This window comes from Anolis sagrei, chromosome 1, assembly GCF_037176765.1.
Source record: "Anolis sagrei isolate rAnoSag1 chromosome 1, rAnoSag1.mat, whole genome shotgun sequence".
Classification (NCBI taxonomy): domain Eukaryota; kingdom Metazoa; phylum Chordata; class Lepidosauria; order Squamata; family Dactyloidae; genus Anolis; species Anolis sagrei.
Genome location: NC_090021.1, coordinates 232742193 through 232758862, shown reverse-complemented (window position 1 = coordinate 232758862; position 16670 = coordinate 232742193). Strand labels below are relative to the sequence as shown.

Below are 16670 nucleotides of genomic sequence, written 5' to 3'. Positions count from 1 at the left end.
TAACTTTTCCTTTCCCCTCTTTAATTTCCTGGCTGCAGGCTTAGGATCAACAAACCTAAACCAGCAGCAAGCTTAATGAGGAGCATCTGTAGAGAAAGGGCATGCACATGGAAAAGTATGTACACATGCATAGATGTGAGGGAACGCTAGAAACTGGACAGCAGGCAGTCTACCTGTTGAGACTGAAAAGCTGTCGTTAACCCTATCCTCTTGTGTAAGAAAAAAAGGCCTGAAACCGTGCTACTTGCAATGTACCCTAATTGGGAATTAATGTCTCTCAAGGACAGCGGAAAGTGCATCTCAGCCCCATTTTTTCCTCTGTATTGAGACACAAGACATTCGCTGAGACTAGGTCATAATACTTTCATCCTCGTTAAATTCGGGATTGAAAAGATCACAATTTCTTTCTTCTCAGCCCCTCCCCCCTAGTTTTTGGTTTTTTTCCCTTGTACATGTGGTCTACACTTTGGCTCAGTCCCAGCTTTGGTCCCACATCAAGAGGCAGGCATGTCAGGGGTTGTGTTAATGCATGTTTTTGTTGTTTTTTCTGGGAAGTTCCCCCACCCCCATTTCTACATATGCATCACTACAGAGTTCTTTCCAAACTGGAGTGTGGGACAGGGCAAAGGGCGTGTGTTCCCCATCAAGGCTAGATTCAAAGACTTTGGGGCAGTCCCAGTAGGTCTGGGAGCTAAGCATCTTGGTATAGATTATGTGCTGTTGATGTGCTTCCTGCAAGTCAGACCACAAGCGTTCAGTTTTATCATTTTGCAAAAGCCCAGAGGTCTTTGCTGTGACTATTTCCAACATTCATTGAGGAGTGAGCAAGGTCTAGGGAATTCAGCAGACTCCCTCGTATAATTTGGCAATTGGACAAAAACCCAGATACCCTCATCTCCTTTTCACACCATAATGAAAAGAAGGCTAAAGACAGCCTTTACCTAAGACAGTGGTTTCCAACCTTTTTTGACCAGGGACCACTCTCCAACATTAATACCGAAAGGGTTACAAATCGGTTTTTGGTCAATTTTAGATTCAGTTTGGTTATTTGGGGTGCTGATTCAGAAAATTGCATTGAATAGACCCATCAGCTCTAGTTTCTGATACAGAACATATGCCACCCAGTAGTCACCATCTGCTCACCCAGAGAAAACCATATTCAATAATCTAGAGCTGAGGTAGTAGTAGTAATCTTTCATGGATAGTCAGCCTCTCCCCTCCCGACATCCCAGTTGCCTCCTCACTATAAGAGGGTTTCACGAGATTAGTTGCTCTTGTTGCCGAATGGTTTTGAAGCAACGGTGTAGTAATGGTAAGGCCGTGGACAATATTTTCGTTCTTGCGGACCACTGGTGGTCCATGGACCACAGGTTGGGAACCACTGACCTAAGAGTACGTCCCACTGAAGTCAAGTTACTTCAGAATACACTTTTATAGGATGGTACTGTATAAAGCAGAGATAAAGAACCAAAAGGCATCAGAAGTTAAGCCCTGGTGCTTGGATGGGAGACTGTCAATGGATACTAGGTGCTGTGGGCTATAGCTCAGAGAAGGTACTGGCAAAACCATTTCTGAGAATTCCTTGCCTAAGAAAAACCTATGAAATTCATGGGATCACCAAAAGTTGATAGGCAAAAGCAGAGTTAATACAGAGGGAGATACACAAATAAGTCAGAGATAAGGCGATATTTCAAATACAGATAAGCACATTACAAATGACTTATTTGACAAGACCTTTGAATATGCATGTGACCTCTTACATAAGTATAAATATAAATATTTCCTGGAAAAATACACGTGAAGGATTTTCTTTTTTCCCCTAATTCATCCCTAAATAGTATTGGATTTCATTTGAGAGACCCAACAGGCAAACTCATATTCTGGTTTTACACTTGCATGTGGCTTGCCCCATCAATTCAAAGTCAGACTAAAAACAGCAATGTGGTCTAACCTAGATCAAAAATAAACTGAAGCAGATTGCTGCCATGTAGACACTACCAGGATAGGTAGTGCGAATTAGTTCCCTTCCAATTTTGGTTTATATTCTCTCTCCTTCTTTCGTGTACCATACATAAACTCCATGACAGTGCACATACAACTCTTGACATAAGGCCTGATACAGTACAGATTCTGTCTTCAGGGTCATACTTGACCTAAATTGCTGGACTGAAATATTCTTTGACCTGAAGCGAAGGTCAGGATGGCATCCTCCCCTGCTATTCTTTGTATTCTATGCAAATCATTCTGGCAATTGAACCTTCTGCAGTGACAATGCAACAGAATCCACCAGCAAACTGAAGTTTCAGTAGCTTAGCCTAGATCAGAGGTTTCCAACCTTTTTTTGACCAGAGACCACTTTGACCAGGGACCACTCTCCAACATTAGTACCAAAAGGGTTAGAAATCAATCAGTTTTTGATCAACTTTAGACTCAGGTTGATTATTTAGGGTGCTGATTTCAGAACATTGCATTGGAAAGACCACATCAGCTCTAATTTCTGATACAGAACATATGCCATCCAGAAGTCACTCTCTGCTCACCCACAGGAAAAAAAACACATAATTAATAAGCCTCAGCAGTATAAGAGGGTTTCGCAAGACCAGTCACTCTCATTTTAACGGTGTAGTAACGGTGAGGCCGTGGACCATATTTTAGTCCTTGCAGACCACTGGTGATCCACAGACTACAGGTTGGAAACCACTGGCCTAGATCGTACAGGGCAGGTCATATGGCTTTACCACCCAACAATTCTCCATCTTTCCCTACTTTCCAGCTTCTGTCATTTGGGCTGCCTGACTGGGTTACCACTCACTGAAAGGGATGTCTTTGTACTGAAACACACACATATACACATATATTTCTATCTATCTATCTATCTATCTATCTGGTCAATGGTTCAGGGAAATTGGAAGAAGTGAAAACAAGAGTATGTGGCCTTTCCATTTCTATGTATTAGGAAAAATGTCCATTTAAAATGGATCCCATCAGGGACTCCATGCTTTTTTGCTAAATAAGTAGTGGGCTAATAAACCAAGCATAAAAACTCCTCATCCTGTCTCCTTTTCACAAGGGGCATTTATAAGAAAAGATGAACATATCCACATGCATGCAGATGCACATAAATGGTTTGTCTGAACACAAGGAGGATGTAGTATTAGGGCACATGCCAAGCGTCCTTCCTGGAGGACCTTCTCCAGATGTTTTGACCCAAAACCTCATTGACTCTACTCAGTAAGGGCAGCAATAAGGGACTGTGGGAACTCAGAAGACCAAAGTTCCTTTATCCTTGGTGTATCTCAGTATATATGACTCCATAGCATAACTGAAAAGGCTTCCTGGAGTAGTCCTACCTTCTCTCTCTCTCTTTTTAAACCCTTTTAACAGGACTCTGCCAGCCTCAAGCACCTGTTATCCTTGCAATTATATTAGCCTCGACATCTTAACTTCATCTACATTAGAGTTGGCTACAAATGTAACTGGGAATTCTAAGTACAAAAATTAACTTTTCCAAGCTTTTTTCTCCAGACATTGAATTTTGCCATGGCAGTCCACGTCTCTTTGGAGGAAGGATTCTCACATCTCTTTTGCATTCCGTTTTGCTCTTTAGCATTAACTGGGCAAATTATTAAGCTAGAAAAACTAGAATGAACTGGTTGCCAAGGTTGAAAACTTTACGACTATCGCTTTCTTCTATGCTCCTTGCCTTGCATGGAGCACTTGCCTCTATAATCCACTAGTGACCACCAAACACTAGCAAGTGGGACGGGCAAATGGGATCATCAGTGCCAGTCAGAGTAAAGGAGGCTCCAGTATATGTACAGCTAAAGAAATGATGTTCTTTATAAAAGATATGTCATTTCCCAGTGTACCAATCGTAGCCAAATCATTCTATGATACTGTGCAGAAAAAGTTCTGCACAGCTTCTTTTGTGTAGCATTTCTTTTTTGCTGCTCAAAATCTACCCAGTCTCCAAGACATTGTTGTTTAAAGATTAGAGGTCTGACCATCTTCATCTTCTCTCATGGTGTATTTATGTGTTGTATGGCACTATAATGCAGTGCTTTGTAAACTGCCCTGAGTCCCTTTTGGGAGATGGTGGCAGGATATAAATAATGATGATGATGATGATGATGATGATGATGATGATCATCATCATCATCATCATCATCATCATCATCATTAGGGCTGTACTGATGAAGAGCCCCTAACAACACTTGGCCCTATACTATCAGTTGCAGTTGTAGGGTGATAGAACTGTCTGCATTTATCAAGTGTGTTCCTATTCACCCTCCTTCCCTTCTTTCCTCACTTTCTCTGAATGCTTCAGCCAAGGAGCAGGACGGACTGGCTGTGCAAAGCCCCAGGCCAAAAGGGAGCATCTTTCCCCCATCAGACCTAGCAGCGAGAATTCGGGCTCTTGAGACCTGAAAGAGCAAGTTCTGGCTATGTCTGTCTAGTCCTAGAGGAATTAAGAGAATCAATCGCCCTGGCCTCACGTTTTTCCGGCATATTCCCTCTTCCACTTTCTTTGCTCTGTCTCCTTTGCTCAGCATCCAGAATGTGAAGGGAAAGAACCAAAAGATTTTGTTGTTGTTTTTTCTTTATCCCTTTGTTTGTTTGTTCTTTCTTTTTAAAGAGTTGACTCTGTGGGAGCAAGAGGCTCCCCTCTTCCCAAACAGCCTGATTGTCAAAAGAGTCAGTCCAGGAAACAAACCACTTTTGACCTTTTAAGGCTTGTTTTTACATTATTATATTTTATTTTATTTTAAACACAATCCCTCTCCCAGAAAGCCTGGGGTGTTGTCTGCAAAACACAAAACCCCCATTGCTTATAAAAATTACACCCTGCAGGAGAAAGCATTCTCACTCCAAGTAATCGCAACCCCCTTCCAGCCTTCTCGGAGTAGCAGCAAGAAAAGTTTTGCTAAGCAGGATGCAAACGCTAAAACTCCAAGGATTAACCAAATACACACACAGAGAGAAACACCCTCCCATTACTTAAGCAAGCTCGGAACTGTTCCTAGGGTTTTGTTCCACGCTCCCCCCTTCCGCCACTTCCATCTACCCCAGAGAAGGTCTTTTCTTAGTTTGGCCAGAAACTTGTTTCAGGATCCCCCTCCAGCCCACCCGCCCGTCCCAGCATCCCACGCCTTCTCCTTCTCCTGTTCTTTGTTTAAAAACAAACAAACAAGCTCTCCTTTTCTTGTTTTAATAACTAAACAGACTTTCTCTTGGTATTGGGACAGCACTTCACTCAAGTGGTGGAAAGTGGAGGAAACACCCCTTCCTAAGCCCTTGTCTCGAATCCTGGTGACCATGATTTTCCTCTGTCAGTTTTGGATGTCATTCCCTTGCTAAGCAGAGGCTATTACCCCCCTCCCTCCCCATAATCACAAACATGCATGAAAAAGAGGGGAAGGGGGGGGGGTCGCAGAGGGAAAGTCTTAAATCAGCCCCAAAGCCAGACAGACGTTTTAATCAAATCAAATTAGAATCAGCAGCGGTTTAGAGAGAGGGGGAAAAGACAAGGCGCTTGGCGGGACCCCCGCCCCATCCCCCCTTCCTCCAAAGTGAACGAGATGCGAGCCCTTACCTGGACTCCCCCCAGCAACACATAGCATAGTAGACTCAGAGTGTGGGCTGGGGGCGACGTTGTGGGTTAGCAGGCAAACGGTTTCCCCCCGAATATTCGCTGCAGATCCCCGGTGCGGAGTGAAAAATTGCCTTTCTCCCCAGCTGGCTCTGCCCTAGGTTCCGTTCCGTTCTTCTCTCTCTCTCTCTTTTCTATCTCTCCCTTTTGCCTATTTGTTTTGGTTTGTGTTTGCTGGGTGTTAGGTGGGAAAAGCTGCCTGTACTTTTTTTTCTTTTCTTTTCTTTTTTTGTTATGTGCGCAAAGTTTTCACCACGCTCTCTCTTGCTCTCTCTCTCTCTCTCCCCTCTCTTCCACCTCCCGTGATTTGCTCTTTTGATTGGTGTCCAGGAATGTAAGAATATAAAAAAAGGAAAGGAAAAAGCGCATACACCCTCTCTCGAAGCGACTGCCTTTCTTTTAAAAAAAATTCAAGTGTTAAACAGAACCAGGTTGCTTTCAAGAATGTATTTGATGCAATAGTATACAAGAGCAAGGCTCATTCATTTTTCTCTCTGCCCCCCCCCCCCCAATATTGCCACCCACCCCAAAATACCCCCACTTCAGATCTCCAAACTTCAGGGCTGGGAGGGGTAAGAGAAAGGTAAAAGAGCTAGATGTAGGGTTTTCTCTAAAGAAGGGGGGAAGAAAACTTTTGGGGGGTTGTTTTTTTTTTCAAAGCACTTTCCAAAGGAGGAAATACCAGCTCACCATACCCCACCCCCTCCTCCCCCCCCCCACCCCCCTCTCTAGATCTCTGGATGCTGCCAAGAGTTGCTAGTGGCATTTTCTTTTTTAAAGGGGGGCTTCCAGCAAATGTTGGAGAAACCATTTGAGTTTGGCAGAGGCTCGCTTGGGGTCCTGAAAGTGGCTGGTGAAGAGTACCAAGGGTGCCTACCTGCTCTGAACTCCATCTGGTTAAAGCCCCAGTCGGTTGCAGCCCTGGAAGGTAGGTGTGTGCCTGAGTGCGTCCTTTCGGCGAGGGGTCTGCATGGAATCTGCTGCCTCCTTTATTCTGGGCCAGGATTAATAATCCCATTTGCCAATCCCACTCACAGGGGTTTGGTTGTGGGTTTGGTTTTGTGTGTGTGTGTGTGTGTTTTAATTTGGTGAAGGATATTTGTGCAACCTTCTCCTCTTCTTCGAACCCCCCTCCTTCTGACGTGTAAAGCTTTAACCACAAAGCAAAGCCCAGTCCCAGAGGGTGGGAGGGTGTGTGGGGGGCACGGGGGAAGGGGAGGTACTGCAGATTGGCTCCTCTCCCCTACAAAGAGACAAGGCGAGGTGAGTGTGCGAAACCACCCTGTCTCAGGCTGAAATGCCAGATTTGGAAAGGGAAGGTGGAGGGAGAAAATGAGAGTGGGGGTGGGAAGGAAAGGGGTGGGGATAGAAGGAAGCAGAAACTGACCCATTCCCTTTCTCCACTCCTTTTGCCTTTCCCCATGCTTCCCGTCCTAAGTGTCTCTTACTTTTTCCTGTCTGAGAATTCCTCGGCCCAGCCTTCTGGCCTGGGCTGTGGAGGAGGGCTTCCACCTCCGAAGCCGTCCCATCCATGCGCCAGGTACCTAGGGCACAGCCACTTTCCCCAGTGCCCTCTCACAGGAAACAAAACACAATGGCCTGCTGGTGGGCTGTTGTCAGATGCTTGTCCCATTCTCACAAGTGGAGTGGCCTTTAGTCACCGGCAGGTGACTAACCCTCCAGGCGACAGATGTCATGAAAGGCTGATGTGGGAGTGAGTGCCAATTGTTTGCTTCACAGCCAGTCAAGGGCATTGAGGGGAGGGGTGATTCTTTGTCTGTTCCTCCACCCCCAGGGAGAGAAAAGACAAAAAAAGAAAGTTCATTCACATTGGTTTCATTCATCCCAATGTTCTTCTGTCCTTTGTGTGTGTAAGAATATCTGTGATTATAATTCATTAATCAGCAAAAGACTTCCCCGTCCTATTTCCACACAAGGCTTGTGACTCAGCACTCTGCTCTCCAACATTATTAGGGGCAACATCCCCTGCGACGCTGGATGCGCTCACTGAAAAGGGACTCTGATAAGGAAAGCATGGGAGGTTGCAAAAGAGTTCAGGCAGAGTGGTGTGACAGAATGAAAGAACAAATCAGGTTGGATCCGGAGGAAGAATTGGTTTTTTTTTTAATGCCACTCTGCCTTGCAAATATATCTAGTATGGGAGATTTTTGAAATGTTGAATCAAGTTATTAGATGTGTACTGTTTACTGAAAATGCAACTGTCATAAGTTTAGCCCAGCTTCCAGCACTGCCATTGCATTCTGAGCAATTGTTCCGACATAGACGTATGTCCCCTTTAGTGTGGATATTGTGCCCACGTTAATCCTGCTTGAGTTCAGCTAAACTTGCACACATATGACCGTGTGCAGACAATCACAGTCCTTTCCAACATCTCAATTCTTCAATTGACAACTTACATGTTCTCATCCATGGTTCTGATCAGACACCCATTAAAGTAGGTCTTGAGTTAGTTTTATGATTGTTTATATTTCAGTTCCAGTAAATAACTTTTGAATGCTTTGGGGTCTGTGTAAAAGTGCCTTTTAACTGGAGTTTTGAGTATTGTTGAAGTGTGTTTTTTTTCTTTGTCTTACCATTTTGTAAAAAAAAAGTTTTCTGACAAAAAATTTCTCTTCTAATTTCAATAGTGAAGGATTTTTTTTGTTTTCAATTATTCTCCTCTGATTGGGACTGACTTTGCTGATGGGAGTCTTTCTAACTAGACGAGAACTTTAGAAATAAACTTCCAATTTAAAATAAACTATCCAATGTTATTAAAGCTGGCATGTCAGGTATATGGCAAAAGTGGAAAAAAACCTCCAGACCCTGTTTATTCATATTACTAAATATTTACATATTTTGCAAACGAGGAAAGCAAGGAAGAGAAGCATTATATACTGTACAAGGAAATCAAATTACTTCATCCAAAATTAATTGCATTTGTGAATATATATGTTTTTTTCTTTGTTAAAACCTGACTCGTTATTTACATGGAAAAACTATTATAGGTCTTTGAACTTTAGGGAGGAAGGAATGGGGGAAACATATTCCTTTTTCCCCTTGAAGGCTTTCGCGTAATGCTTTGTGTAAAAACAAAGGCACTCACAGACACAACTAATTTTAGCGTTTTTTTTTCTCTCTTTCCAAAAAAAGTGCCTTGTGCCTCCAAAAGGTAGCATTCCGAATTCATCTCAAATGCAGTCTTGAGTTTGAAGAACTCAGCGTTTAAAATATAGTAAAATGTTTTTAAACTGGACTAGCCATAAGATGGACTTTTCTATTTTTAATTCAAACTAATTATTTGTTCTCAGTTGTTTCGTGTTCCTTTTATTTGTTAGTGTGAATGAAGATTTATGTATCTTAGTTTTGGCTGAAGGGAACTGAGGTGTAACTCACGTATAGAATAAATAATGCTATGGTAAGTATCAGGAACTCCTTGTATATATTTATAACAAATGGAGTCCTTCATTTCTCTTTTCCTAGACACAACTTTTCATGTTAATCAAATACACAGACCTTTTCGGGCCCTAGGCTTTCTAATTCCGTTTTCATGCTGTTTTTGGAGACTGTCGCAAGGAGAAGCAAAATCAGCTGAACTGGGCTTTTGAGGGCATAGGGTGGGGGTAATGTTGGATCCAGAGGCATATCCTGAGCAATGAATTTTTGGTGCCTTGTCTAAAGAGGGGATGAATCGCTTTAAAAATGTTCCCAATTTGCTTTGCTAACAGAGACAATCGTGTAGAATATTTTTCTCTTTTTAAATAAAGGTACGCTTGGAAATATCTGAATATGAAAGACCCATTATGCTATCAAAATTTTCCTTTTTAAAATAAAAATACACTGAATATGAGAGATCTATTATGTTGTGAAAAATGTGTGATGTTTGCTTTATCCGATATGACTGCAAATGCAATAAAACAAGAGATAGCTCTTGCGGTTGAGAGCATCCTATAAAACAAATACAGCCAACAACATAAAGGTATAAAGGATGCTCAGCCTGATATCTTACATAGTTTGAACATCATCAGAATTCTGAAATTCTCCAAAATTCTCCACATAGGTGGCTGAGATAGTGACACCTTTACTTTCTGATGGTTCAAGATATGCAAACTTTGCTTCATGCACAAAATTATTAATAGTGTTGTGTATAAAATTACCTTCAGGCAACATATATAAGTTGTAAAGGAAACATAAATAAACTTAGGTCCCATTTCTAAAATATCTCATGTAGATACAAGTATTCCAAAATTTTTAAAAAATTCAAAATACACAACACTTCTGGTCCCAAGCAGTTCAGGTAAGAGACACTCAACCTGCATATGCTGAAACAGAGGAAAAATTACAAAAGTATTTGGGGGAAATGCTTAATTTTTTTTAGTACATACAAATATATATTCCCCTAAAGTGCATTGGCAGTACTTCAAACAGAGTATGCATTCCCTTAAAGCAAACATGGACAAGGAGTTGAACCCAGAAGTGTGCATAAGGAGCATGCTATAGATGTCATTGCGAAATACAAACTAAAAGAGCAGAATTTCTGCTTAATGTTCTTATGCAACATTCATACAGACAGAGTGCTTCTTTGGGGTCATTATTGTTTTTGTGAATCATAATCTCAAAATGTCAGAACGTGGGGCAAAGCTGTTCTGAATAAAGGAAAAGGCATGCGTTCCTTAGGAGATTTAAATTCCAGAGGAGTTGTGTATCCCTGTTTTGTAATTGCAACATAGAGAAAGGGCTATGTTATTTTTCCTCAGACGACTCAACTCATTTGTCTCCAGGTGCCAGGTTCAACTGTTGTGAAGGGCAGCTCCGGAAGCCAAAGAACAAGGAGAGACCCTTCCCCATTCTAGGATTGTGTTGCCTCTTCCAGGAACAGCATCTTACCTGAAGCCCTAATAGAAACCTCTCTTCTACCACTGTGCAAAATTGTGTTTGGATCTGCATCTAACAGTGCATCTAACTTTTTGCAGTAGTCCAGCCATTGTTTCTTGTGCTAAGTGTATATTGTGCTTGTGTATATTGTGCTAAGGCACCTTGTCCCAAAGATTTCTTTTTTCTTTCTCCACTGGAGTGTGCTAGCAAAAAAAAAAATGTCCTTGTTGGACATGGGCCAATTGCCCCGGTGGCACAATGGGTTAAACTCTTGTGCTGACAGAACTGCTGACCAAAAGGTCAGTGGTTCGAATCTGGGGAACGGGCTGAGCTCCCGTCAATCAGCTCCAGCTCCCTATATGGGGACATGAGAGAAACCTTCCACAGGATGGTAAAACAACCGGGCACCCCACTGGGCAATGTCCTTGCAGACAGCCAGTTCTCTCACATCAGAAACGTCTTGCAATGTCTCAAGTTGCTCCTGACACGAAAAAATAAAGGGCACTTGAGAAAATTTTCAAAGATCTCATGGGCTAATTGGTGGCTAATTGGCTTTGCCTAAAGAAAAATGGTGAACTATGGTATAGTTTTATTTACTTAATACATTTCTATCTTTCTTGCAGTGAGCTTAAAGTAGTGTACATAGATCTACTTACCCCGGATTATTTTCACAATAATCCTCTGTAGCAAGTAAGTCAGGCTGAGGGTGGTTGTCTGGCTCAAGGTCAATCGAGCACAATCCAGCACTGTATTCCTACATTAGATTAGTCTGGGATACTTACAGACCCTGGCAGTATGGGAGAGTGTGTAATTTGGTATCTAGGAAGATACCTGGAATGAATTTCTATTTTCTGGTTACTAAAATGCACACACCAATTATCCTGGGTTTTTTTGGGGGGGGAACTAGCAAATATTGCCTTCACATTTTAAAGTCTAAGATTGAGGGCCCTTCCACACAGCCATATAACCCAGAATATCAAGGCAGAAAATCTCACAATATTTGCTTTGAACTGGATTATCTGAGCCCACACTGCCATATATCCCAGTTCAAAGCAGAAAATGTGGAATTTTATTCAGCTGTGTGGAAGAGACTCTAGACACATATTTGGGGGGGTTTATGGGACACGGATTTTACAGAAAAATGCATTGTTTGTCATAGAATGGCTTCAAATGTTCTAAAAGTGGAGGGGACAGAGCTATACATATCTCGTCCCTGCATTTCTTTGTACAATCCGAAATAGAATTTCAGATCTTGCCTTCATGGGGGGAAAACATTCAGAAGTGTAGACAGTTCAATTCACTGCCACATTGTATATATGTAAACATATACAATGCTTTGGGTGGCATGAAAAAGTTCAAGAAAGAGTACTGTTAAGATTATTTGTTCCACATACTGTAACTCCAGACACCATTTTTGGCTTTGCAAATTGCTGTCTAACTTGATAAAACTTGATTCCCAACATCCAGTATTCCTTGACATGGTTTGTGCCCTTGGACTAATGAATTCCAAATAAACGACAGTCCCTACTTTTATTGCCAGAGTCACAAAATGGTTTGAGGATGATTTAATTTGGAAACCTATAACAGATTTGAAATATATGTTTCATTTAAGCTTAAGTGCTTTAAGGTACAATCTGTCTACATTAACTCCTTTTGGGAATGTCTCCCTGTGTTTCCTTCAACTTCTTTTCTCTTTGTAATAATCCTGTTCTTTCGCCCCAATTTTTCTAAGGCCATATTCATACAAACAATTATTTCTGTTTTTTTTAAAAACAGGCTTTGTGATTGAAAAATGTGTGCTTCCGAATGCCTCTTTTTTACACACTGACAAAAGTTTAATGAATGGGAAGCAGAATGCTATAATTCTTGTTCTGTGTATTTCTGCGAGTGCCCTAGAAGCAAATCCTACATTTCCCCCCTTCACAGGGTGCCTCATAACTGCAGAAATTATGGTTTAATAGCAGTTGAGATGAAAGTATAGCTAGGAGGAATTCTGGGATCCTTCGCATGACATCACTAAATGGGATCTCTCTGGAGCTTTATGTCTTCGGTTTCTTAAAATGTGTATAAGAAGAAGGAAAGAGGAAGGCACGGCTTTTTGAAAAAGAAGTATTTTTTGTGATGTTCATGCAAATGCTATCAAGAATAAGGAAGAAAAACAGTTTTGAGCCTTTTCAGAAGGAAGAACTGTGTTCACTTTGAGTTGACATCGCAAACCCGCCCCTTGTGATGCAGAGGACCACACTCAACTTCTGGTCAGAGAGCTGGCAGTGGTGGTGATCTCTGTTAGGTTTCATAAAACAGCCACCAACAGCATCCTGCTGTTACCATATGGTGGAATGGGCAAAGTTCGGCCTTGTGGTCCCCGTTTTGTGGTTTTCATCTTCACCGAAACATTCTTATTTGAGGCCATAAAAATGAACTGGCCATCCTGAGTAGAGCAGAACTTCCCATTTGAAGTGAGTTGCTCCATTGTTTAACATCAAAAATATCCCTGTTTCAAAATAAGAGATAGAGTCATGTCACTTCTGGTTTTGGTTTGTTTTTTGGAAACTTTGTGCCCTCCCGCCCACCCTCCAAGGGTCACAGATCAGAAAATTGGACCAGAATTGCTCAGCTGCACTAGAGCAGGCCAAAGTTGGCTTTCAAGTGCAACTGCCATATGATCTTGAATGGCTTTCTGTTTCTTCCTGCTGCCCTTTCTTTTCTTTTTTTTATTTCTGTCTTCAGCCACTTTCCTGAACTGTGTTGGTATGTCATGCATGTGGAATGTATTTTGCCTTGTTACTGTAATTCTTAATAGATCATTCAAGACTGCTCATTCAAGACTGCTCAATGTTATCTTCCTCTTTCAGAGTGAGACAAGGTGACTTTGAGAAATATGCGTTGGAGAAATGTGTGTCAACATTTCTCAAGTGGCAGATAGATGTGCCAGCCTTTGAAATGGCCTTGCAGTGTACAGCACCAGCAAGCAGGCCCCCACCCCATTCCTAGGGGACCAGAGGATCCACATCAGGCATCCTCAAACTGCAGCCCTCCAGCTGTTTGGGCCTTCAGCTCCCAGAATTCCTGACAATTGAACAATTTGTTAGGGCTTCTGGGAGTTGGAGGCCCAAACAAGCTGTAGGGCCACATTTGAGGATTCCTGGTCTACATCATGCAATGTGCTGTAATGGTTAGAGACATGGATTGTAGTTGGGTGATCCAGGTGATAGTATCCACTGATTTACTTTTGCCAGTTACTCTCATCCTGACCTATATCACAGGTTTGTTGTGTGGATAAAACAGGGTAGAAGAGAGCCATGTACTGCAGGAAAGCTGAGATGTAAATGCAGTGATTTGAATGAATACATGAAGTGTCTGGGTTTTCAGGAGGATGAGCAGTTTTCCCTAAGGCAGCTGCTTTTGTGTTCATCTCATTGGGAGAACGGATAGGCCTTTCCTATTTATTTATTTATCTAAAACATTTATACCCTGTCCTTCTCAACCTCCGCGGAGGGACTCAGAACGGCTTCCAAACAGGCAACAATTTGATGCCAAACATAATACAAAACACATAATAAATACATCCACAAAAATTAAAATAATTATAAATATACATTAAGATCCTGCAGGAACCCCTGGTGGCCCAGTGGGTTAAACTGCTTAGTTGCTGAACTTGCTGACCGAAAGGTCGGTGGTTCGAAACCAAGGAGTGCCGTGAGCTCCCGCTATTAACCCCAGTTTCCGCCAACCTAGCAGTTTGAAAACATGCAAATGTGAGTAGATCAATAGGTACTGCTCCAGTGGGAAGGTAATGGTGCCCCATGCAGTCATGACCTTGGAGGTGTCTATGGACAATGCCGGCTCCTCAGCTTAGAAATGGAGATGAGCACCAACCCCCAGAGTCGGACACGACTGGACTTAATGCCAGGGGAAAACCTTTACCTTCACCTAAGAACCCGCTCACCAGAATTAAAATGGTTATCCAGAGCAGTTCAGATCCAATCCAATCCATCTTGTCTTTCCCATATGTAACTTGTTAAATCCTCGCTTGAGTCTTATCCCAGCAGCATCCATGGCATAAGCCTGTGCTGTTCCACACATTCGATACATGGGTGCATAGGGCACCCCTTGGTCTGGAGGACCTTGGCAGGCTGCTTGGCTCTGCCATCCTCATCCTTGCCCCTCTTTCTCTCTTGCTTTCTTCTTCCCTCCCTGGTGCTCACAGGAAGTGCCGTGGGCGGCTGAGCTCACCAGAGAAGGGTGATTCGCTCCCTCGCCCTCCAGTGGCGCCAGCCCCAGCCAAGCCTCCCACTGCCGACCTTTCACTGGGCTCCCTCCCAGCCTCTCTTCTCCCCACTCCCATTGCTGTTCTGCCGAGCTGTCTCCTTTCCCTTCTTTTGGCAGAAGTTTCAATAAGGCCAGTGGGACATGAGAATCAAACTGTTCTGGCTCTTAGTGATACTGCTAGGAAGATCTCACAGGCATCAAGATGAAATCCTAGCCATTTACTGTGAATCCCAGGGATGCCTGTTTGCTCTATTCTCAGGACTTAAAATTTGCTAATGCTGTCACAGGCGGCTGGTGCTCTCTGCCCTCTCAGATATTCCCTCTCATGTCTCACTCATCTCTCGCTCGCTCTCCGTGCCTCTCCTATCATTCCCACAGTTGCTTTTTTCAAGTTCACAGCCTGCCTGTTCAAGGCTCCCTTCTTACCTGGTTCCCATCCACTTGCTAAAAGGATTGACAAACTGGTAAACCGTGTGATGGGGAAAACATGTCACCAGGTTTTTAAAGCTGACATTCCAAAATGATGAATGGATATGGATTCACACATTTGTGAGGTGTGATCATTTTTTCCCTGTATCCATGGTAAATAAAACATACTGGGAGTACTGAAAGAAAATCATATGGCATACGATACATTGGATTTTGCTTCAGTGATATCTCTTATGCTAAATCTTTCTGCCTCTGATGTCTACAGTGAGGCACATTCACACTTCTTCCAGATTTTAGCAATATCAGCGTTTGCCCAACTGGGAGGATTACCTTCATCTTGTGATAAAGTAAGTCAGGAAACACAATTACAAAAATGATGAATCACTAATTCGCTTGGGTGCATATGTAATGGGTTTCATAGCCTAAAGTTTAATCCAGCATTGCTGGTGGTAAAGTGGGAACACAAGTCTGCTCCTTAACCCATTTGAGGTTTTCTTTAAGGCTACAAAAGCCTTACGCAAACCAGACACAAGCAGTGTTTCCAACACTTTTTATTCCCAGATGCTTTTGGGATTTGCTTAAATGTCACAAGTTGGAAGTCTAAATAATTTTGGGTTGTGAAACATTTGTGGTTTGTTCATCGTGATGCCCAGTCTCAGCAGGAGCCAATACTTTGGTTTGTCTCATCTTCCAAAAGCCATAAAAGAAATCCCGTAACAATCCATGGGTTTGTCATTGGCTTGTTGAGAAAGAACGCAGATAGTCATCTTCATTATAATCCACTGCTTGTCCCCAATAAGCCATGATTCCTGTGGCTGTGCAAACCCAACCTGATGTGCCTAAAATCAAAAAATAAAAAGGATAAAAAGTAATGCACCATTATCATGTTAATGCTGGTGCCATCATCAAGGTGTCAGATGAACTCAAATAAACGTTTTTTCAAGTAAAGTCTACCCAATAAAAACAGGATGTCATTTACAATACATGAGACTCAGGCCCCTTCTACAATGCCATATAACCCAAATTATCAAAGCAGATAATCCACAATATTTGCTTTGAACTGGATTATATGAGTCTACACCGCCATATCCAGTTCAAAGCAGATAATCTGAATTTGATATGGCAGTGTAGAAGGGACCTTAATGAAAAGGAAGGGCCTAAGTAGTATCTTCACAAATTCCTAATTTAAGTCCTCGCTTTCAATCATACAGCCCAAATGTTTGGGCAGGACAATACTTGGACCTATCCCAGATGGAACATAGTAAAGGTAAAGGAAACCTTTACCTAACATTAAGTCGAGTCGTGTCCAACTCTGGGGAGTGGTGCTCATCTCCATTTCTAAGCCAAAGAGCCGGCATCATTTGTAGACACCTCTTAGGTCATGTGGCCAACATGACTGCATGGAGCGCCGTTACCTTCCTGCTGAAGTGGTACCTATTGATCT

General features: G+C 42.4%; 2 protein-coding genes across 11 annotated transcripts in view; one reads left to right on the top strand and one right to left on the bottom strand.

Moving 5' to 3' along the window:
• The window catches only part of CLCF1 (cardiotrophin like cytokine factor 1), a 69954-nt gene extending 62618 nt beyond the window's left edge, over positions 1-7336 (bottom strand). The window contains exon 1 of one of the 5 annotated variants that reach the window (XM_067461336.1): positions 7099-7336. In XM_067461336.1, the coding sequence (XP_067317437.1) occupies positions 7099-7183 (85 nt within the window). In that variant the 5' untranslated portion in view covers positions 7184-7336. Of the gene's footprint in view, positions 1-5593; positions 6025-6527; positions 6774-7098 lie in introns of those variants that run through there. The other 4 variants (XM_067461356.1, XM_060772323.2, XM_060772342.2 and 1 more) reach the window with 4 other exon arrangements.
• The window catches only part of RAD9A (RAD9 checkpoint clamp component A), a 115323-nt gene that overhangs the window by 59150 nt on the left and 39503 nt on the right, over positions 1-16670 (top strand). For 2 of the 6 annotated variants that reach the window (XM_060772239.2, XM_060772249.2), the window contains exon 1: positions 6369-6578. The exons of 2 other annotated variants lie outside the window; for them this stretch is intronic. The gene's annotated coding sequence lies outside the window, so the exon portion shown is untranslated. Of the gene's footprint in view, positions 1-6368; positions 6579-6868; positions 6914-16670 lie in introns of those variants that run through there. 2 more of the 6 variants (XM_060772300.2, XM_060772280.2) reach the window with 2 other exon arrangements.